The sequence below is a fragment of the Semicossyphus pulcher genome, unplaced genomic scaffold (genome assembly GCF_022749685.1).
Source record: "Semicossyphus pulcher isolate SPU_LCO1_2020_fin unplaced genomic scaffold, fSemPul1.0.p SCAF_9, whole genome shotgun sequence".
Lineage (NCBI taxonomy): Eukaryota > Metazoa > Chordata > Actinopteri > Labriformes > Labridae > Semicossyphus > Semicossyphus pulcher.
The window spans coordinates 18,520,583-18,541,881 of NW_027211770.1; the positions used below are offsets into that span (position 1 = coordinate 18,520,583).

The 21,299-nt window shown below is 41.0% G+C and overlaps 2 protein-coding genes across 2 annotated transcripts; both read left to right on the top strand.

The window, feature by feature from the left end:
• Positions 1 to 2,070: 2,070 nt before the first annotated feature.
• On the top strand, positions 2,071 to 10,088 carry tmem67 (transmembrane protein 67). The gene is made up of 28 exons (XM_069656302.1): positions 2,071 to 2,275; positions 3,108 to 3,196; positions 3,327 to 3,417; positions 3,547 to 3,646; positions 4,603 to 4,666; positions 4,775 to 4,846; positions 4,930 to 4,992; positions 5,093 to 5,247; positions 5,358 to 5,466; positions 5,597 to 5,683; positions 5,947 to 6,012; positions 6,168 to 6,321; positions 6,401 to 6,521; positions 6,618 to 6,723; positions 6,936 to 6,992; positions 7,101 to 7,199; positions 7,288 to 7,386; positions 7,698 to 7,784; positions 7,876 to 7,975; positions 8,074 to 8,213; positions 8,301 to 8,441; positions 8,585 to 8,665; positions 8,756 to 8,872; positions 8,963 to 9,079; positions 9,186 to 9,293; positions 9,465 to 9,567; positions 9,677 to 9,819; positions 9,901 to 10,088. The coding sequence occupies exons 1-28, from the start codon at positions 2,071 to 2,073 to the stop codon at positions 9,979 to 9,981; spliced, it is 2,955 nt and encodes a 984-aa protein (XP_069512403.1). The 3' UTR covers positions 9,982 to 10,088.
• Positions 10,089 to 11,027: 939 nt separating this feature from the next.
• pdp1 (pyruvate dehydrogenase phosphatase catalytic subunit 1) lies at positions 11,028 to 18,036 on the top strand. The gene is made up of 9 exons (XM_069655838.1): positions 11,028 to 11,103; positions 13,116 to 13,380; positions 13,467 to 13,634; positions 13,958 to 14,169; positions 14,513 to 14,594; positions 15,146 to 15,240; positions 15,361 to 15,529; positions 15,617 to 15,835; positions 16,216 to 18,036. Exons 2-9 carry the CDS (start codon positions 13,129 to 13,131, stop codon positions 16,594 to 16,596), a joined length of 1,578 nt encoding a protein of 525 aa, XP_069511939.1. The 5' UTR covers positions 11,028 to 11,103; positions 13,116 to 13,128; the 3' UTR covers positions 16,597 to 18,036.
• Positions 18,037 to 21,299: the final 3,263 nt, after the last annotated feature.

Below are 21,299 nucleotides of genomic sequence, written 5' to 3' on the forward strand. Positions count from 1 at the left end.
GTATATCTCCAGTTCCTGCCTTCACATCAAGGCCTTGCAATTTCAGGATTGTTGCCATTTTCTTACCAGGCCAGGACGTTTCTGAAACAAACAATTAAGATAATGGTGATAAACACACACTTCAATAAGAAAAACAAGAACAACGCCAGCTCGGAGTCGGGTGTCAAGGCAGGATATTCAGACGGCTTAAAACACGTGCGTCATGCAGGAATGATATTAAAGGTGGAATCGCGGGGAAAATTACAAAAAACAAATCATCTTTCTCCCTGAATCCCACACAAAACTCACCGATACAACTGGTTACAAAATATAATGGTAAACAGGTGGTGTTCAGGGCGTAGTCATTGTCCTCCTGTGTCACATTAACCGTAACTACTGAAGAATGTTGCTCTGCCCGTATCTCCACGCACCGCAATGCATCTGGCGGAGAGCGTTTTCCCTCCCTTCACGTTCATCTGCTCTCAAACGTCCAGTACAGTAGACGGCACCGCATTAACGCCACCCACTGGACTGGAGTGTGTGCTGCAGTCTAGACGGTAAAAACTTTATAACTACAATGCAAATGCTTTTTTGTTTTTTGACAGAAACTAAATCGTTAATCTACTGTGTTTTATTTGTGACAGCAATGATAGCCTACTTAAAAAAAAGAATTTAAATGTCTTTTGTCCACTGTGTTATTTGATTAAACATCTACACTTTGCCTCCTATCCTTCCAATTCCAGTTATTTATTTATTTTTATTCTTGCAGTCTTCAGTCTTTAAAAAAACCGCAACATCCAGATCACATTGAAATATGGCAGGGGACCAAAGTCACCATAAAAAGGCAAAAAAAACCCTCAAAAAATAGTAGCCAAATGAGGCAAAAACTGACACGTTTCAGCTTGAATAGGTCGCTGATAATATTAGACCAAACAAATAGCAATCAACGCTCCCTTTTCTCCACTATTTCTTTGTTGCTCTTCAGTCACAGGTAATCATTGATGGAAGAAGCCCAGCTGCATTTGTAAAATTGTTTCTTTGAGCCAATTTCACTTAAATGCTATTTAAAATTGTACTTACTTTACCTTGTTATTTCGGGGGTTCTCTTCTCCTGGGGGATGATGCAAACATAACTGTACAGTGTCATGAGGAAGTGCGCAAGATAAAGCTGAAAGGCTGTCACTTACATTTCCTGCCGAAAGTCCCCTATGACTCATATACTGTACTGACAATCTTTGACAACCCAAAAGAAAAGCAGTTGTTGAATAACAAATCTTTCTACAGGCAGTCCAGTTTTATTTTTTTCTCTCAAAGAATGTTATTACTAACCTCAACTGTTTCGTAATATAGCCTATGTTCAACCATTTTCCTACAATAAAAACAGTTATGCACTTCATCAAACACTTAGGTATGTCTCCTTTGTAGTCAAGCTCTAAAATACCTTGGTTGAAAATTACTCATATTATATTACTTAAACTTAATGAAGGCTTTTCTCTTCTTTCTGAAACCCTCCTTACTTTACAAACATTGCAGTGGTCTGCTTTATGTGCTTCATTGTAGCAACCATTAAATTCAGTAAAGGTCATCTTTTGCATATACTTTACACACATCTCTGCTCCTGCATGTTTATCTGTGATACTGTGAATCATCTTTGTTTATACAGCATGACAGAGGAAGGTATATTTTTGCAAAAAGTTAGGATGGTGATATATAGAAGAGCATATTCTGGATAACATGGGCTCTAGATGGATTACCGGTGCTTTTGGTGGAATGTTAATCCAAGGGTACTGTTAGACTACTAACTATCTACATGACTAAGTTCCTGATGTCCTCCAAAATAAAATAAAAAGAAAAGAAAAATCCATACATAACACAGACGGCTTCCTTTGCATCTTAAAATTGTCTTCCAGTTTATATATATATATATATATATATATATATATATAAACTTTCTTTACAGTCTCTTTATTTAACAGTATTCAACAGTGTCGCTTGACTGACATGTGTTTTTTTCTTACGCACACTAAAATTTGCCTGGCGTCATCACGCAAGGTGAACAGGATTGTGGGTAAAGGAAGACCGTTGTTTACCATGGCGACGGGGACGCTACCGTTTGCTGTTAAGAGATACAAAGTGCCTCTAACATGGTTAATTTTAATTTACATAGACCTGCTTGACTGCCAACAGTTTCTCATACCATATAAGACTCCTTCAGACTGTAGTGTGGAAGAATTTTTCGATATCTCGAGTCTCTCGTGTGTGAGGTGCGGTCCAAATCAGCGACGGAGCACATCAGGTCGGTTATCAACACACAGCTTCACAAGTAGTGATTTACGAATGCTACTCTGCCGACAAAAGTATCAATGGTTGTCTTTAAATAAAACTACTAATATGCGGTAGTAAGCCAAGCACGAGGCAAATAAACCACAATGTTATCACCGTTTGCTAGGAACATTTGGCTAATATATTTACAAAATCGAACAAGGACCATCCAAGCTAGCTAGCTAACGACTATTTAGAGAACCGTTAAAGGGAAAATCCGCTCTAAAACAGAATGCACAGTGTGCTCGTTGGATAATTATGTTGTAGTGTAAAGGTAAGTACCCAAAGACAACAGAAGGGTTGCATAATGTGGCTAAAATCAACATTGTAGATGACGTTATATTTCTGTGTAAATAACATTGTCGCATCTTGTTAAGTATTATGTTATGCTAAATCATATAGAATAGTCAAAGAAAGCAATACTCTGTGTTCCACTTTTGTGCATAGACGCAGAAAAGCAGCACATTTTCATAATTAAGCTGTTTTGAGTTTTTGACATTTTTTCAGAAAAATACACACTTTGTTCTTTATAAATTGATGCTTACAATGACTTAACCTGATTATTGTAAAAGATGTCTTTGTACTTTAAATCCAGTATATCCATATCCTTTATATGGAGTAGCACAAACCGACATCCATCTCCATGGGTAATCTTCTGCCTTGCTTTGTGTGCTGCATTGTTGGCAGACTTATTAATTTTATTACTATAAAGACGGAACATGCAACTAAGATCATCTCCCAAAATGTAACTGTGTACAAGATCCTCTGTTCCAACTAACTTTGCACTGGTTTCTCTCTTCTTGCAGGACTGAGCTGCACTTGCAAAACTGGGTATCAAACTCTCACCACTGATAAGGCGTCCATCACTTGTCAGCAATGCCCAGCTGACAAACCTGTATGTGCAATTTCTCGAATACCTTTATTTGCTCTTTACCTCACGTCATACTGAAGATAATCCGTGTCGCAGCCTTTAGCTAATTGCTATTTGTTATAAAGCTTTGTTGACATGTTGTCTTTCTTAACAGGCGGTCACTAAGGATGGGTTCGGGTGTATTCGCTGCCCTAGCAGTCTCAGTGATGACGGGAAGTGCCAGTGCCAAAAAGACAATGTCCTGAGTGAGTCACCAGTGATATAACTAACTTGTTAACTGCAAGAATGCCTCTAACTAACAGTCTTTAATGCCACATGTGTTTGCTTGCCTGATTTTGTGTATACATGGCTAAATATTTGCTGTTTTCTTCCAGTGGAGAGAGATGTCAATGGAAACCTTTTGGATGAGGCCAGATGTGAAACATGCAATGGAAACTCTCCTGCTTCGTCTGTTCCAAACACTAGTGGAAATAGGTATGTGTTTATACCCTACAACGGACATGATATATCCAGTTGTTGCAGACACATTCACACTCAAAAAGTTGACATTTGAGGTTAAACCTTTAAAAAATTATATAATCTGGAACAGTTGCGAACCAGTCTTGAAAATCTTTAAGGCAACTAAGGCAGGAGCCCCATATGCAGCATGCAAAAAACTATAATGAAACTCCCAATTGCTTAATAGACAACTGCTTTTTTAATTCACATTACTTCAACAGTCTAAAATGTGTAGCTGTAGAGCACAGCACATGCATGAGTTTGAATGAGCACAAAGAGTCTAATTCTAGGATCTTTCTAGTTGCATTATGTACATTTTAAGAGCCAGTAGTTTTGAGGCTTTGTTTATAACATCTCAACCTCACCTGCTTCAATTTCCACCATTCCCCCAACTTTATGTAACCTACTATTAAATCGTCTTTTAACAGGCAATGTGACCCGCAGCATAGCAGACAAAAGGGGGACAATCTGAAGGGAGGATTGTGGATTTAAAAATGTTGAATAAACGTGAACTAAGGCTACTGTAAACAATCAACATTCTCAAATGTCTAATAAGATGTGGGTTGAAGGTCAAAAGTTGTGACCTGTTGCTTATGTTTCCATTTCTCTGGCACTTCTCAGGCCAATTATGGTTGTTCTACCTCTCTTATCCTCAGTGTATCTACCCTGTATTTATACCTCTGTTCTTCTCATTAACACAAGCCTATCACCCTCATCACTGCAAGGACAGATTTGATTCCTTCAGTAGCATCTTTTCTCATCTTCTTTGCTCTGAGGTTTGCCTAAAGCCTGCTTACTCTCTCTTGTGTAGTTCTCTGGTACTTTCAGCGTGCTAGATCTTAGCCTTCAAAATCAGAAGAAAGGAGGACTCCATTCCAGTTTTTTTTGTACAATATACAAGAGCTGGAACAGTCTCCTAAATTGTCTTTCAGGTGTGAGCGATGCCAGGCCTCCTTCATTAACTCCTCCTGTTCATGTAATCCTCCTAATGTCTTGGTGAGTTCTGCCTTTCCTCTACCCTCATACCCTCTTATCAACATGTCACACACAAACACACACACCAGTCAGTAAACGGCTCATAGAAGAATATATGTGATTTTCTAGGCGGGAGGATTATGTTTCCCTCCAGGCAGCCTCTCCACCAATGTGAATCCCAGCGTGAACTTTGCTCAGTTGGTGAGTCTCCTCCTCTCTCACTTGCTCTCCTAATTTCTTGGACACATTCTCATTTGTATTTCTCTGCTGTGTTGTAATTGCAGAAGTTCAGCGTGCAGTCTGCCTGGTTCGTCCAAAACCTGTTCTCCTCATCAGCAGCCTGCCTTGTAATTCCAGTTTTTCTTTATCTAACAGCACAAGAGTTGGAATTGGTATTGAACATGCATCTAATCAGCCACTGTGCAATAACAAGTTATGTGGTTGTAGGTTTTCTCTAACCTGACGGCGTGTCAGGCTCTCGGGAACATGTGTGTGATGAACATGCACTCGTTCAGTGGAGTGTCTACCGATGCCTGCGGCCTCTTTAACACCATCTTCAGATCCAGGGCAGCTCTGAGCTCAACTCAGGACATTTCCTACTGGTAATCAACATTTATGTATTTATTGTGATGTCCTTGCAGATATCATCCCCATACTGTAATGTTGTTCCAACCAGAGTGGACTGTAAGCACTTTGTGCTATGTGTCTCCAGGAGAGTTAGTCTGCCATGGCTTTACTATGGGGATGAACCTGGACTGGCCGGTCGGGTACTTCAGACCGATCCTGTTCCCATTGGATTCAGTTTCAGAGGCAGAAACAAGGTACGTGACCATCATCAAAGAATCATTTTGAATAAATCACAATGAAAAAGGAGCAAGAGAAAAGTCAAAAAGAAAAAAAAAACAATATACAAAGATAGTGCTTTTTTTTGTTTGGTTTTGTTTTTGACAGAACACTGACATTAAGCTGCGAGCTGCTGTCTATAATGTCAGAGGAGAGTTCCTCAGATGGGAACCAGTAGGGGGAGGCAACCTCCAGGTAAGATGTCAATCAACTGATGGTAAAATTGAACATTGGAATTTATTATAAACTGTATATAGAACTGATTAGTTCACCTGGATAGATTGGTATTAGGGCCAAATCCCAATCAGTGTCAACCACCACTCTTGCATCTTAACAAAATAGATGTATTTTTACTTTTGACAAAATGAAGTACATTTTCCTGTCATTCATACAAAGTACACACAAAGGAAATGCTGTTACTTCGCACCACCCATCTCTTCTCTGCGCTTCTCTTTTAGCTTTGTCCAGACACGGCCACCAAACAGACGGCAGCCTTCAGCTTTGGAACCGCTTACCAACAAAGTGTGAGTGGTGTTAATTTTAGTAAAGTGCACAAACCCTTTTGCAATACCCAGCTGTATTATAAGATGTGTGTTTGTGTGTGTGTGTGTGTGTGTGTGTGTGTGTGTGTGTGTGTGTGTGTGTGTGTGTGTGTGTGTGTGTGTGTGTGTGTGTGTAGTGTTCTTTATCGGTGAAACAGCTGTTGGATTCATACCCCGAGCCGTTGTTCTACGATGTGTTTATGGAGCTTGATGGAGGAGACAACAACAAACTTCTCCCCTTGCCTACACTGGTCTATAACCAGCAATACAACGGACGCTTCATCAACCAAGGTGGGATTTTATGTTATAATGTGTGTGTGTGTTTTTGTGTGTGTGAGTGCGATTCTTTAATATATATGTCTTCCTACAGAGAGCATGAAGAACTGGTACCTGTCACGACGTATGTTTCTCGTGGACGGGCTGAGCGGAAGAGAGAAGAGCTTGAGTGTCCAGCCTAAAGTCATCCGTGTTGCCAGCAGTGTTAAAATCAGGTGGGCTTCAAAGGTCCAGCATGATTATTTGTGAGAAATAATAACGGCCTTGTGAAGTACTCATGATGTTATTGATTAAATGTGTGTGTTTCGTAGGTTTCAGCTGGTCCCACGAACACTGGAAGGACAGGTTTATCCTCCTCTGCTGATCGTGACCTATAGAGACGTTCCCATCACAGATATCAATGCTCAAACTGTGTCTGTGAGTACAGCCCATACACACACACACATATGCTGAAGACTAAATACTACAGCTTTTTTCTGATAAGATTACACTGCCGTTGGGTTCAGGGAGTTGAACATTTTCACACAAAAAGCAGAAAAGATAAAGCATCACAGTTAAACATTAGACAGTTCAAATAATGAATGAATGAGTTTACTTTGGTTGAATTTAGCTGATTATTCTGTTTCTAGATCAAGTTTGCTGTGGAGTATGAGATGGATCAAAATGAGGCTCGCATGAAAACAAATGTAAGTATGAGCATGAATCATTAATTATGTCTTGTGTCTGACTGATGCTTCTCAGTGTTCATGTATTGTAGTACCACCTGTGAGTCTGATGTTTTTGTGTGCGCACAGACGGCTCTTGGTGTGATGGGCGGTGTGGCCGTGCTCTACTCCCTGCTGAAGACAGTCAGCTGGAAGAGGAGGATCGCCTCTCCGCTTATTGATGTGGAGGTACTGCTTCTTTAGCATGTCATAATTAAAGAGAGTAAAATCCACATGTTGGCTTTGAATTGATGTTAGTCTCTCCTTTCTTCCTCAGACGATGATGAAGTTTTTGCTGTTCTATGCTGGAGATCTGGCCAATGTTTTCTTTGCCGTCACTGTGGGATCTGGACTTTACTGGCTCATCTTTTACAAGGTTTGTCTAATTTTTTTGGGACTATTTTTCTAAGAGTTGAAGGTTTTCATTCATGAGTGGTCTTTAATGTTTGCACCAGAATTTTCTTCCTTTAATCCCCTTTATTTCTTTTCCAAACACAAAGCATGTGTCTCTTGTCTTTGCATGGACTTACACACTTTTTTTTCTCTCTGCACTCTTAAGACGTTAGAGGCAAGTTTTTTTCCTCCTTTAACTTCTTTGCTCTGATATATATATTTTGAATGCATGGATGAAGGTGTGATTATTATGGGCTACTTCCTGGGATTAATTAGAGTGTGTGTCTCAAACAGGCACAACAGTTTGTATCAGTGATGTTACCGCTGCCTGCCCAGGAGGAGCAGTTTGTGACCTACATCGGCTGTGCCTTCGCACTCAAGGTAAGAAAATAGAACATGAGCTGTATTGTTTTTGACAGCTAGAAGAAGTGCTTTTATTAAAAAGGAATTTTTTTTTTACATTTTAATCCAGGCTGTTCAGTTTCTTCACAAGCTGATCCTACAGGTGTCAGTCGATGTTTTCCTGATGGACTGGGAGAGGCCACGAAGCAAAGGCAGCAGGACCGTGCAAGGTACACACATATTTACTCGAAGCTTCTATTTTGCAGTGTTCATTAGAAGTAATTTTCCAGCTGTTTTACTCAATTCGAGATATTTTCTGCTCTTTCAGCTACTAGCGAGTCGAAACGTGACCCCTCTCCAGTCAGCATCTGGAGGACCTACTTTGTGGCCAATGAATGGAACGAGATTCAGACAATCCGCAAGATCAGCCCAACGTTTCAGATCATGGCTGTGCTGTTCTTTCTCGAGGTTTATATCATATAGCAACACACTTCACTATTTTTTGCAGCTTTTGTCCATTTTCATATTGTTGACATGTTCCCTTGTATTGTTCAGGTGCTGGGTTTCTCTAACCTGGCCCTTAGGGACCCCTGGCCAACTTTAGAGCGCTCCCCAGATGCATACACCCCATCATACAGCCTGATTCTGCGCTACGGTCTTGCAGCCACTCTGTGGCTCTGCATTGGACTTCTCCAGGTGAAATTGCCACCTTCTCTCTTATCTCCTCCTTCTATTCACCCCCTGATCTCTCACCTCTTCCTGTCTTTATTAAGAAATTTGGAGTATATACGGTACAAGTTTGGGGAATTTGTTTAAAAGATTATCATTTATTTGGACAGGTGATTTTCTTCACTGTGTTTTACGAGCACTTTGTGGAAGACAAAATACGTCAGTTCGTGGATCTCTGCTCCATCAGTAATGTAAGTCACAAAGTGTATATCATATATTTAATAATTCATTAATCTGGAGAGTTTTACACAAGTGTTTTTTGTCTGTTTACTTCGATATAGATTTCTGTGCTGATGTTGTCTCACCGTTGTTTTGGCTACTACATCCATGGCCGTTCAGTACATGGGCATGCAGATACAAACATGGAGGAAATGAACAACAACTTGAAGAGAGAATCTGTAATACACCAACACAGTACATGTTATTTTAGTAGGTTTAGAAAATGTATGAAATTATAGATGACACGTTATTTCCTTGTGTGCCTCAAGGAGTCCCTGTGTGGTCAAAGAGGTCTACTTCCCAACACGGACCTTCAGACCTTTCAGGTGTCTCTCACCAACCGTCTGCGTATGCAGTACGATAGGATCCGGGAGCCGAGCTTCAGAGTATGTTCTCTCTCTGTTGTGTTTGTAATGCAGCTATTAAATGCCCAACAAAGAGAATTCCTGACTTTTTTTCTCTTTAAAGGGTAACTTGTTTCCTGGCTTCCAGAGGAACGCTCCATCACGGCTGATGGACGCAAGCACGGCTAACGGGTTTGAGCTGCAGGCTAGATCTTACAACATAATGAACCACTTCCTGGGATCCGTAATAGACCATGTTAGTCCATATGCACTTAAGTAAACTCCCACAAGCACACTGACCCTGATTTTACCTGATTGTGTGTCCTTATATTTTTCAATTGGTGAAGTATGTGCGTTGATTTCATTGACCTGAAATTTTTTTTGTACACACCATTCTGTCCTGTCTCTCGTGCATTTTTAATCTCAGGCCCACCCAGACATGGACTTTATAGTGAAGGATAAACTGATGTTTGAGAGGGTCATAGGGATGGAGTTCCTTGAACCCAGTGAAAAAAGCATCTTTTACAAAGGTAATGACCTCATGGTCCATACAGGCTCTAGCCTACATTTCTGTTTGTTTATACATGTACATATGACTGTATGTGTGCATATAATGTCTGTTTGCATTTCTTATTGCAGATGAGGCCCATTCCTTCAGTGATCTGCTGTTTTATGGAAACGAGGCCACACTGCTGATCTTTGACACTTTGTTCTTCTGTGTCGTCGACCTGGGATCTCAGAGCTTTGTGCTTGCAGCTGTTCTTACATATGTGCAGCAAATGGTGAGTTTTTGGTTTAAATTCAGTATGTGGCCTTCACCGTGCTGAAAGTTCAGGAATTAAAAACCGTGTCATTCATTACAGATATTTCGCCTGCTCCGTAACGCTCTCGGAAAGAGGAACCTCGTCAGCAAGACTATGGTGGATAAGAGATTTCTGATATGAAATGACCTACTAATAATTAATGTCAGTGTTGTTTAGTGGCATTACTGTTTACAGCCTGTGCAGCTCTTTTTGTACTTTTCTTTACATAGTCAATATTTTCACTGCTGTTTCATGATGTAAATATCAAAATTTTGTAAAGATTTTTGATCTTTTTATTAATTAAAGTGTTTTGATATGGAGTCTTTTTTCAATCTTTTTGTCATTTTAATAAAACACAATTGCTTTGACAATCTTTAGGTAAAGAAAAAGGTAAAAGTGCACGGCAAAATACGGCGAGAGACTGACAGTGAATACACTGATCAGCCTTCAGAAGCCAATTTACCATCAGACTTTTTCCTTTTACATTTCTGGGTATACTAGACCATTGTAGAGGTGTTGTTAAACATAGAGCAAGACTTTCAGATTTTTATGTTTTGTTGAACCCAAAGAGATTTGATCTGATTTTATGCAGTAACATTTATTCAATTGCCTTATACCAGGATATACATATAGTGCTATAAAATGATTGCTTGATTGAGAAGGATTAAGATGGATTGGGTCACCTTAGAACAGAAAGACAGACCTTGATTATTCAGAGTGTACAACACACATCAAGGACGCAAGCGAATTTCTCTTATATCTTAAGGCACCAAAATGTCAAAATCACAATTTTTTTCATTCTTTACTATTTCTACATAGCTTGTTTTGCTCCTCTAAAATGTACACCATTAGTGTATAAAGTCTGCAGAAAGATTTCATCATAATGTGTCACTTGTTTGCACAGCTTAGTCACTTTTTAGAAATGTATGTCATGCCTCGAAGCTTTTGTAGTTGCTCTGACATGGACATGGTGCACTTAGAAAAAATTGTATACAGTTATAGCTCATTTTCAAAGTCATCTTGCCCTTTTAATTGAAATTATAGGAAAATATATATAATATGTAGTTAACTTCAAACATCTGTAGTAGACTGAAGCTCTCGCTCCTTTTTCTGTGCGTATGGGTTTAACCTGACGTCATCGCGGCTGTCAGAGCTCAGCCAATCAGCGATCACTCTGCGGAGCGGCGCTCTAGAATGATACAGACCAGAGGGGTCGGTGTTCAGTCATGAACTTCAGTAACTTCTTCACATCCATCGGTTAAGGTGAGTGTTACTTATGCGTTTCATGCACACTTGTAGATAGTTTAAATAGAGAGTTTGCGCCTGGCGTTGCGATGTGTCGTGTGAACGGACATTGTCCAGGTTGACAACAGTTGCTGGGTGTAACCCAGATACCACTAGCTTCTATTAGCATGAATTTGGCTGCCCTGCCTGGTTGACCGACGCACGTCTTATCCTTATCCGTTTAACGTTACACTATATGTTAATGTTGTGTCGTGGTGACACCGTTTGGTAGTCCTAATCAGCTTTGAGACTGATGTTCTGTTTCCGGAGACCCGCTGAATGCTCTGAGGTTAGCTTACAGTTTTAAGGACTTGCTTTGCTGTTAGCTAGGGGAGGCTAGTGATGTCAACAGACATGGCAACTTTCTTGCAGAGCCCAGAGCTGGGACGGGCCTTTTTAGGTTTGTGTGACTCATACACAGTGAGAGTTAGGGATACTGTTTGGCTGCTCTGTTCTCCCAAACACAGCGGAGTCAGCCTGTAGGACATTTTCCATAAAACAGCGGATATTTTCACCTCAGCTGTCACTCCTCTGTTGCTGCTGCATCCTTATGCAATACCAAACTACCTGAAAGGACATTTCACTCTGTGGAGCTGCAGATACTAAAACTATCTATGCAACTAGGACAGATTATATGGTTAGACGCAGCCAGATTCTAGCTCAGTGGGTCATGATGCCCGGAACATTTCTCAAGATCTAAATGTCAGGGCTGAGATTCTTGCCAAAGCTATTTTGGGGGGGAGCGTGAAGCCCTGCTGACCTGTCGGCGGAGGGGAGGGCGTATGTTGCAACTCAAACTAGACCGTCCCTCTAGTGTATGCTCTGTTGGTACCATCTGCTGACACACATTTTCTTTAGACTTGAGAAAAAAATCAACTGTCCCGAAAACCCGAATTTCACTCACAAGTTTTAATATTGTGTCCTTGCTTTTATATTTCTGCATTTAATTAATATTGTACAGGATGCATGAGCAACATGCGCGTAGGTATGGTAAATACATAAAGAATTTTGGTAAATGCAATCTTATTTGGTACACCCAACTTAAGGCGATACAGTCTATTAAAACTGCCCTGCAACAAACCTTTATAATTATGGAGGATGTAGTTTGTGGTGCTTTTGATCCGTATTTTGTTATCTAGAGAGGTGTTTTCGTGAGCCTTTCCTCACTCGACTAATAATAGAAACATTTGTCAGTATGATGCAAAACAAGTAAACATCACTATAATGATAATTGTGAATAGACATTTAACAGGCATGATAGCATCCTTTCACACACATACACCACCTTTATTACTGTTACCTCTATCTTCTCTAGTCTCTACCCCTGAACTCCTCCTCGTTTAATGTCCCTCAGCCCTCCAAGTTCACTAGAATACTAACCTGCCAAGGGCAGAAAAATATTTATTACCTGCTAATAAGATATTTTACCCACTAAAAAAAGTTTGAATTCATTCCCAGTTGCTGCTACTGATATACGCAGAGACTTGCAGCTTTCATCACATGCAAATGACAAAGTTTTGTCAAATGTAAGTCTCAGTTAAAGATCCAGGAAGCAGAGAAATGAGATGGATGTTTCTCCAGTACAGTTAATCAACAACCAGTTGAAACCATTATTCAAATCTAAACTGAATTGACTGCAGGCGTAATAAGTCAACACTTGCCTGCAAAATGGAGTTAAAAAAGTTAAGTCAAAGCCACTGTATCAGAACGGTGGGTTCGTGTTTCAGGTTATTAAGACATTTAGTGTTTTGAGTCACTTTAAGGCCCTGATATTTTCAACCTGTCCCAGCTTTAAACCTCACATGATGTGATTCTGTTTACACAGCATTTGCTTAATGGTGCATTAGGAGAACACTCCATACTGTAAAGCATCTTGCTAAGCTTGTTCAGCACTTCCAGCTGTAGCCGACTGACTGCTTTGCCTTCGAGCTCTTTATAAATGCCTCTTCAAAAGGTGTGTAAACATCAGTGCTGTTTGTGTGTGCCCACAGTGCTCCTTCAGCCATGCCTGTGACGTCTCAGCTGCTCAGGGGTTTGCCCCGAACCAAGGTCTTGGCTTCCGGTCTGTTACCGTGCCAACACCACCAATCCCAGTTAGGACCCATCACTCACCGACCTGCCTCGAGACGGCCCTCTCATTTATGGCAGAGCCACCGCCACGCAAGAAGTTACCAGACATCGTCAGTGCTCCGCAGCTACGTCCTCACTCCCCCGCAGGTCAACTCTATCCTGAAAGCCAACGAGTACAGCTTCAAGGTTTGTCGGATCCTTCACACAAAACACTTCTCACCATTTCTGCATTTCAGAATAAAATTTTCCATATTTATATGTTGTGGTTTTAGGTGCCGGAGTTTGATGGGAAGAACGTGTCATCAGTGATGGGTTTTGAGAGCAATCAGCTGCCCGCCAACGCTCCTATAGAGGACCGTCGGAGTGCAGCCACATGCCTGCAGACACGAGGAATGCTGCTCGGTGTGTTTGACGGCCATGCTGGCTGTGCCTGTGCACAGGTAAAGCTGACTCTGTTATCATATGCTACACGATAATCTAGTGTTACAGGTACTCTTATGCGGAATAGAGAAAGAATGTTTTTTGCATTCTTAAGTGGCTGTTGTGTTGCGATAAATATGTTGAATTGTCTGCAAACAATACATTTTTTAACATGGTGCATTTTTGGAGGACACATTAGCGACAAGACAAAGTTTGTGAACATAAAAAAGCTTTAAGACAATACGTAGGTAGTTAAAACTAAAACATTTTTTAATGCAAAAAATCTCTATCTGCTATCTCGTCACGCCCTGTTCCTCTGACATCATTATTTCCTCTTTGCCAGGCGCTGAGTGAGAGGTTGTTTTACTACATAGCAGTGTCTCTGCTGCCCCACGACACGCTGTGTGAGCTGGAGGCAGCGGTGGAGGCCGGCAGGGCGCTCAGTCCCATCCTGCAGTGGCACAAACACCCCAACGACTACTTCAGCAGGGAGGCTCAGACGCTCTACTTCAACAGCCTCCGGACGTACTGGCAGGAGTTAATAGATCTCACCAGGTGAGGATGGGAAGCACAGAATGGATACATGGATTGTCTGATTATTTGCACTGCTTTGACCCAAGCCTTTAACTTTAAAAAACATAAAGACAGAGGAGAAAATAATTGAGCTTTATGTCCTATTTAAAATATCAATTACTGTTCAGTTTCAGGCTTTTGCTAGCATGCAAACTGGACTTCAAACTGGTTTTGTATTTATCTTCATCTGTACCTTCTAGCAACACGCCCACACCAGCACTGGCCCATCTGTTGTTTTGCCAATAGTGCTGTTGTTGCTCTCTGTTTTCATCCTCTGGCTTCCTCTCTATCTGCCTCATACATTTTACTCTGTCTCTGTTTTCAGCCCAGGCGAAGTTCCAGACACCCAAGAGGCATTACTGAACGCCTTCAAGAGGCTGGACAGTGACATTTCCCTGGAGGCTCAGGTGGGTACTTTCCTGTTTAATATGAAACACAGCTGCTGGTTCTTCTTTGCCGTGACAGGAAATCTTACAGCAGTCCGTGTTTGCAGGTTTGGGGAGTCACACACACAACACTTGTTTGTTTATAATTCATGTAAAGGCTACCACTTGACTAACAGTGTCTTTAGCCCATGGCTGTGCTCTGCGCAAACTATTGATCTCACATGTTACATAAGATTCCATGGAGTACAGCTTGTCCACATCTGATGTAAGCCTAAATTATCAAACAGCTAAATGTCCAGGCGCAAAGCCAATGTAATGCTTAAAGAATGTGTGTCTGAATCAAATTACAGACACTAAATTTGATCTGAGCGCAGGGCTTGAGTGCTGTGTCACACATTAGGTAACATATTGAATCTCCGCTTAATCATAGGTGCCAGTGCACAAAACTTATGAGCATCCAAATTTAAACTTTTATGGATGTAAGAGCAGCTCAGGTGTCACTGGCTCTAAATGTAATTGAAACCATGCACCACATCCTGCCTGAGGGCTCACAGTCTTATTTCTCTCTGCAGGTCGGAGACCCGAATGCTTTCCTGCACTACTGGGTTCTGAGAGTTGCCTTTTCTGGAGCGACGGCCTGCGTGGCTCACATCGATGGACAAGACCTGTACGGAGAATATACACATGAACTCACACACACACAGAGAACAAGTGTTGCATAACTGGATTTACTTTAAGATTCAAGATGAGATGCTAACGGTTCTTTCTCTCCGCTCTGTTCCTGTAGGTACATAGCGAATGCAGGTGATGCTCGAGCAGTGTTAGGGGTCCAGGAGGAGGACGGTTCATTCAGCGCCCACACACTTTCTAATGACCACAGTGCCCAGAATGACGACGAGATGGCACGGATACGCGGCGAACACCCTCCATCGGAGAGGAAAACGGTTATACGACAGGTACTACACCTATTAATGTGCTCAATTTGGTTGTTTTTTTACTGCATTTATTAGGCTAACATTTTTTTTTGTTGTCGTCGTTGTCAGGACCGGTTGCTTGGCCTCCTCATGCCGTTCCGTGCTTTTGGGGACGTGAAGTTCAAGTGGAGTATTGAGCTGCAGAAGCGCGTGTTGGAGTCCGGACCTGATCAGCTCCACGAGAACGAGCACACCAAGTTTATCCCTCCAAACTACCACACGCCGCCCTACCTGACCGCAGAGCCTGAGATCACGTACCACAAACTGCGGCCACAAGATCGCTTCCTGGTGAGAGAAGAGCTTCAGCCCTTACAGATCCTTTATAATACAATACATTACAACCCTGTTTTATAATCTTTAGAGTTTAAAAATATCATATTTGTTGACGTTTTTTGGTCACTACTTGAGGATGTAGCTCAAAAGAATTATCTCAAATCTAGCCTCTAGGCTCGTGATCGCTTGTTACACGGCCGACTTTTTGATTTCTCTGGTTCGTTTGGCATAAAAATTCTACGACCTTTACAGACAAAGGTTGTGTTTGTGAAGAAATAAGTAGTTTATATAATCTGCATCCATTGCGGGTATTTCCCAAAGAGGAAAACAAGTGTTATGTAAGAATAAAGCTTTGCTTATCTGATGCTATAAAGGTGGGTTTTCTGCCCCTGCAGGTGATCGGCTCCGACGGCCTCTGGGAGACCCTCCACAGACAGGAAGTGGTTCGTATTGTAGGGGAGTATTTAACAGGGGTGCACCAGCGTCAGCCCCTCAAAGTTGGAGGCTACAGGGTCACCCTCGGACAGATGCAGGGGCTGCTCGAAGAGAGAAAAGCCAGAGTGTCTTCAGCTTTTGAGGATCAGAACTCGGCGACCCACCTGATGCGCCACGCGGTGGGAAACAACGAGTTCGGCACGGTCGACCACGAGAGGCTGTCGAAAATGCTGTCACTTCCCGAGGAGCTGGCTCGCATGTACCGCGATGACATCACCATCATCATCTCTCAGTTCAACCCTCATGTGATCGGAACACAGAGGCCGGAGGGGCAGTCCTGAGATGTAAAAATACCCTTTACTGGTGTTCCACTCAGGAGTACACACACAAACACACACCAGTGTTCCGGTGTACTGAAGAGCTACACATAAGCACACTCTGTGGACAAACAGGCCATATGAAGATCTGTCCAGCTGTCTGAATGAATAGTTTTAACTCTATTTATGTAAAGGATTTATATGTTTGTATGCAGTGGTAGAGATGATCTGATTCTATATGAAATGAGTCTCTTATATAACACAACATGTTATTTATGCTGCAGATATCCTCTGTCATCTGTTTCATACACACCTCTCCTCCTGGCTGTTACAAACTGACTTTTGTGCCAAAACATTTAACCTCCCGTCTGCTGAAAGGCGGGGTTGAAGTTACTGAAAATTCCAAAGAGGGTGAAGGTTCGGACTTTACAAGGAAAGGGGTTTCTGTTAAACGCCTTTTATATGGCACTGAGTTCCCTGCCGCCTGGTTCTCTTGTTTCCTTCCTCGGCTCCTGCATCTCTTGGATCTCCGATGTTACGACAGAAACAGTTGCGTCTTTGTTTGTGTCATTGTGTGATATATTCTCAGTACTGTCCAAACACACATTTTGTTCTGTAATCACTCTGCAGCCTGGCAATATTTGGATGATGTTTACTCCAGTGTTGTGGTTCCCTGCTTGTGTGAGTCCGAAGATACAGTCAAACAAAGAGTTACAGGATGATCGTAGAAGAAATAACTGTTACACCAAGATTTTCTCTATTGTAAATAAATACCTAATACTTTTACCTTCAGGTTTCCCTTGTATGAAAAAATGTTACTAATCAAACAGGAAAGGTCTTTATTTTAAAGGGTCACGAACATAAAGGAAACCACTGATCGAATCTGCTGCAGCAAAGAGCAAAACAAAACTATCCAAATATTTACAGACTGCACCGTCTAATATGTTATTTACTGTTGGAAGACTTGCACTGTGCAGAGCGACAGGTAGATTACCTGCTTTTTCTTTGACACTATCACTTTATTATTGTGGTATAAGACAGTATATGCATTATCTATCGAACCTCTATTGCGACACATTCAGCGCCACCAGTCATCACCTCCACTAACAGCTGTGAATACTTGCATGAAGTTGTATCTCCTCCAAGATTTGTGGGTTTAAAAGGGACATTTGCTGAAACATTATATTGCCTTATGTTGCCGCGTTGGTTACATATTCTATTGGTCACAACAGCAACAGCAGCAGACCCCTCTCCTGATACTAACACTACCGTCAGGGTCCTGTCTGTGTGTTAACGTGTATTAAAGCCAAAATGAATGGGCAGAATGTAAATTTGACAGAAGCTGTTTGAATATAAATGTTATTTATCAGCTTTAGCAGTATGTTACACATGTTTAACTACGGATGTATAAATTGTAACTTATGTGAGTTAAGTTTTGTATATGGTTTAATAAAACACTGAATACACGCCACTTTGTACTGGTGATGCGTATTTTATTTGACTCAAACTGGTGAGCAGTAAACACATTTGAACACAGCTGACTGCTGCAGGTCGTCCCACTGACCCACAACCACCTGGGAGGTCTCAGGTTACAAGTGTGACACTTCAGACAAGGACTGTATTTTAGTATAAATATGAGATACGTGTACTTAAGAAATTCAGTTCTCTTCTACTCTTTAGGGAGGGGAACTTTTTACCCCACAGATACAGCTGACGGTTGACTTTTTTCCAGATTAAATATAGAAACATTGTCAAAGAGTAAACTACCAAAAGGTTGATCCAATTTAATTTAAATGTATTTTTGGTCTTAAGTCTTTAGATACAGCCCTAATTTAAATAGCTAAAAGGAGTTTAAACAACTACAACAGTATAATGCTGCTTACACATTGTAAAACACCATTAACAATGTAATATGATAGATACTGTAACACCTAGAAGAGGCATTTAATTACACTTGTGTGGTGTTACAACTAAAGTAAATTGTCGTTCCTCCACCACTGACAGTTGTTTGTTTAAATGACACAGTCATTGAACTGCCACTAGATGATGCTGCAGTATCAACCAGGACCAAGTGTCTGATAGAGAAGGTCGAACATCATCAACTGGAGCTTTAATGAAATGGCTTCATTCTACAACAAAACATGACTTATTAATCGAATCTATAAAAAGTACTTTGAATGAAATTATTAAAATAAACATTAAATAACATCTTTATATTTTTTTACTTTAGTCTACTATCACTGATGGGTTGGACAAAATCATGCAAATACCTGTCAGACACCGTGCAGGTCAACTGCAACACAAACTACAGACTCCAAAATAACCATAAAGTAAAATCAACATTTCTTTGAGACAGTTTCAACAACACTGTACTTTAAATCATTCATGAAGGTCAATTTATCGCAGGACTGTTGAACCGGCATTAGTTCTAACTATAGGTACATTAAAAAAATGGCAACCGGGTATATATCTTAGCAAGAAAGGTTGTGATTGCTGTCAAATACTGTCTGCTAGTGAACACGTTTCCTTATGTCTTTCAGCTACATAATAGATTATACATCAGCTTGTTTTTCATCAAACTCTAACTTATGCTTAACAATATCTTCATCACTAATTCAACACTTTGTATTAAAACATAAATGTGTTATAATAACATTGCAAACTCATCTTAAGAGAGTTTAAATAAAAGATACATTTGAAATTCAGGGATAATTTTCAATCACCTTACTGTTTTTCTCCGTCACTAGGACTAAAAATATCCTCCCATGGTTCCAGATAATAACACATTGTGTTGTTAAGGCCTGACTTAGTTCTCTGCTGGGAAATTATGACGGAGAGCGTGGGTCATCAGGCCAGATGTAATTTGCAGAAGTACTTATATTTATTATAAACCCACACATTATCTCGGGGGAGATTTCAGTCTGAATGAAGTATTTTTTCTTTACTTTGTAGAAAAGGGGACTTCTGGTCAGAGAAGAAACCAGTTTACTTTAAGCCAACGTCACTTTTCATTCGTCATCCCACTGACAGACTGTAGGCGTCCAGGATGACTGCAGTATTTGTTTAAGGTGACACTCAGTTTACTGGAGATAAACTCCTCTACATAATATTTTGGTCGGCGTGCCTCATTTCCGCTGCTGCGTGGATGTTTTTCCAGGACGACTTCGTAAAAGCAGGCCGGGTTACCGAGTTTATTTACATGCTTGTACTTTACCGGGCGATTAAGACGCAGGAAGTGTAATAAAAATCATCCCACATAAACAATATTGCAACGGAGACGGGCTCTAATTCAATGCAAGTTTTCCACAACCTGCAGCTGTAACAACTCGTCAGGTTTTCCACTAAAACTGTTCAGTGTTTCCCACAGAGTCAGAGAACTGTCATCTAAAGAGTGACACAATTTGTTCACTTAGCGGGCAAAGAAGATAAATTCAGTCCTTGGCTGCAAAAATTATAACATTTAACACAGTACAGAAACTATTTAATTGTATGTTTGCACATGATAAACAGGTCATAACAAGCAAAGGTTCATATCTCCTGCTCTGCAATTCAATCTTGCTCAACCTCTGCTTGCAAATTCAATACCAAAGGAATATCTAACATAAAGATTTAAGTGTAAAAATGTTTGCCTGGATGTTTAGCAATTGTAACAGCAGTAGAAGAGGATATACTTCCCTGAGGGGAAATTAACAGTGTTCACTCTGTTATTATTAGAAACATGCTACACACATAGGCCCGGAATACACACATGCACAGGGACATGCATTAATGGAGAGATGTCAGAGTGGGGAGCTGCACATGAACATGCAGTGGGGGATTCAGTGCCTTGCTCGGGGGCATCTTTACAGTGCCCAGGAGATGTCACGGCAACTCTCCAGCTACCAGTCCCACTTTCCATGCTCAGTCCATATGGGGTCTTGAACTCTGCGCTAATACAAGTGTTACAAGTTGTCTGCGAGTAAGTCATGTCTAATTAATGTACCTCGGATATATACATTTAGAATAATAATAAGTGAGTGAGACTTCAGAGGTTGAAAACAGGAACAAAAACTAATTTCAGTCCTTTGGCAGAACTTTAAAAGAATCAAAAGACAAATAATCTTTAAGTGCCCAAGTGTAGATAATAACTTTTGGTCTTCTGGCAACTTCTTGCAAAACAAACAAGTGTCAGATCAGCTGATCATTGTTGGCTGTGATGGTGAATTGTCACTCCTTTAATATTTCTATATTAGGATAAAAGGGTTCTGCAGCCCATTGACACAGTAAACAGAACAAAAACGTGTGTGTGTTGATGGTGAGGTCTGATATCCAGAGGCGGTCGGATCATCCATCCCACAGTTTACTCTCACCGTCTCTCCTCCACCTCTTCTCCTCTGTCCCTCAAACCTTCAACGTCTACCACGAGTTTTCTAGGTCTCTGTGTGTGTGTGTGTGTGTGTGTGTGTGTGTGTGCGTGTTGTTGTGGAAAGTGTTGCCAGGATACAGGCGAGGAGAAAGTGCAGACATAAACACTGGAGAGGCTCAACGTTGAGTTTGTCGTTATGAGGCAGTAGCTCAGTCCACTCCTCTCACACTGCACTACTTCATGCTTTTGAAAGCTGAAGCAGGTTGTTTGATGACTAATCCCAAACACACACACACTCACACCCACACACACATTAAGCACACACATGGCACATGGACTGGAAGCATGGGGGTGGCAGCACATGTGGCACCATCATTCACCT

Coding starts and splice junctions, on each gene's coding strand:
- tmem67 (XM_069656302.1), top strand. CDS start 2,071: ATGGCGACGGGGACGCTACCGTTTGCTGTTAAGAGATACAAAGTGCCT. Junction 6,522..6,617: donor GCCAGCAGTGTTAAAATCAG/GTGGGCTTCAAA, acceptor TGTGTTTCGTAG/GTTTCAGCTGGTCCCACGAA. Junction 7,785..7,875: donor GCTGTGCCTTCGCACTCAAG/GTAAGAAAATAG, acceptor ATTTTAATCCAG/GCTGTTCAGTTTCTTCACAA.
- pdp1 (XM_069655838.1), top strand. CDS start 13,129: ATGCCTGTGACGTCTCAGCTGCTCAGGGGTTTGCCCCGAACCAAGGTC. Junction 14,170..14,512: donor GAGTTAATAGATCTCACCAG/GTGAGGATGGGA, acceptor CTCTGTTTTCAG/CCCAGGCGAAGTTCCAGACA. Junction 15,530..15,616: donor GGAAAACGGTTATACGACAG/GTACTACACCTA, acceptor CGTCGTTGTCAG/GACCGGTTGCTTGGCCTCCT.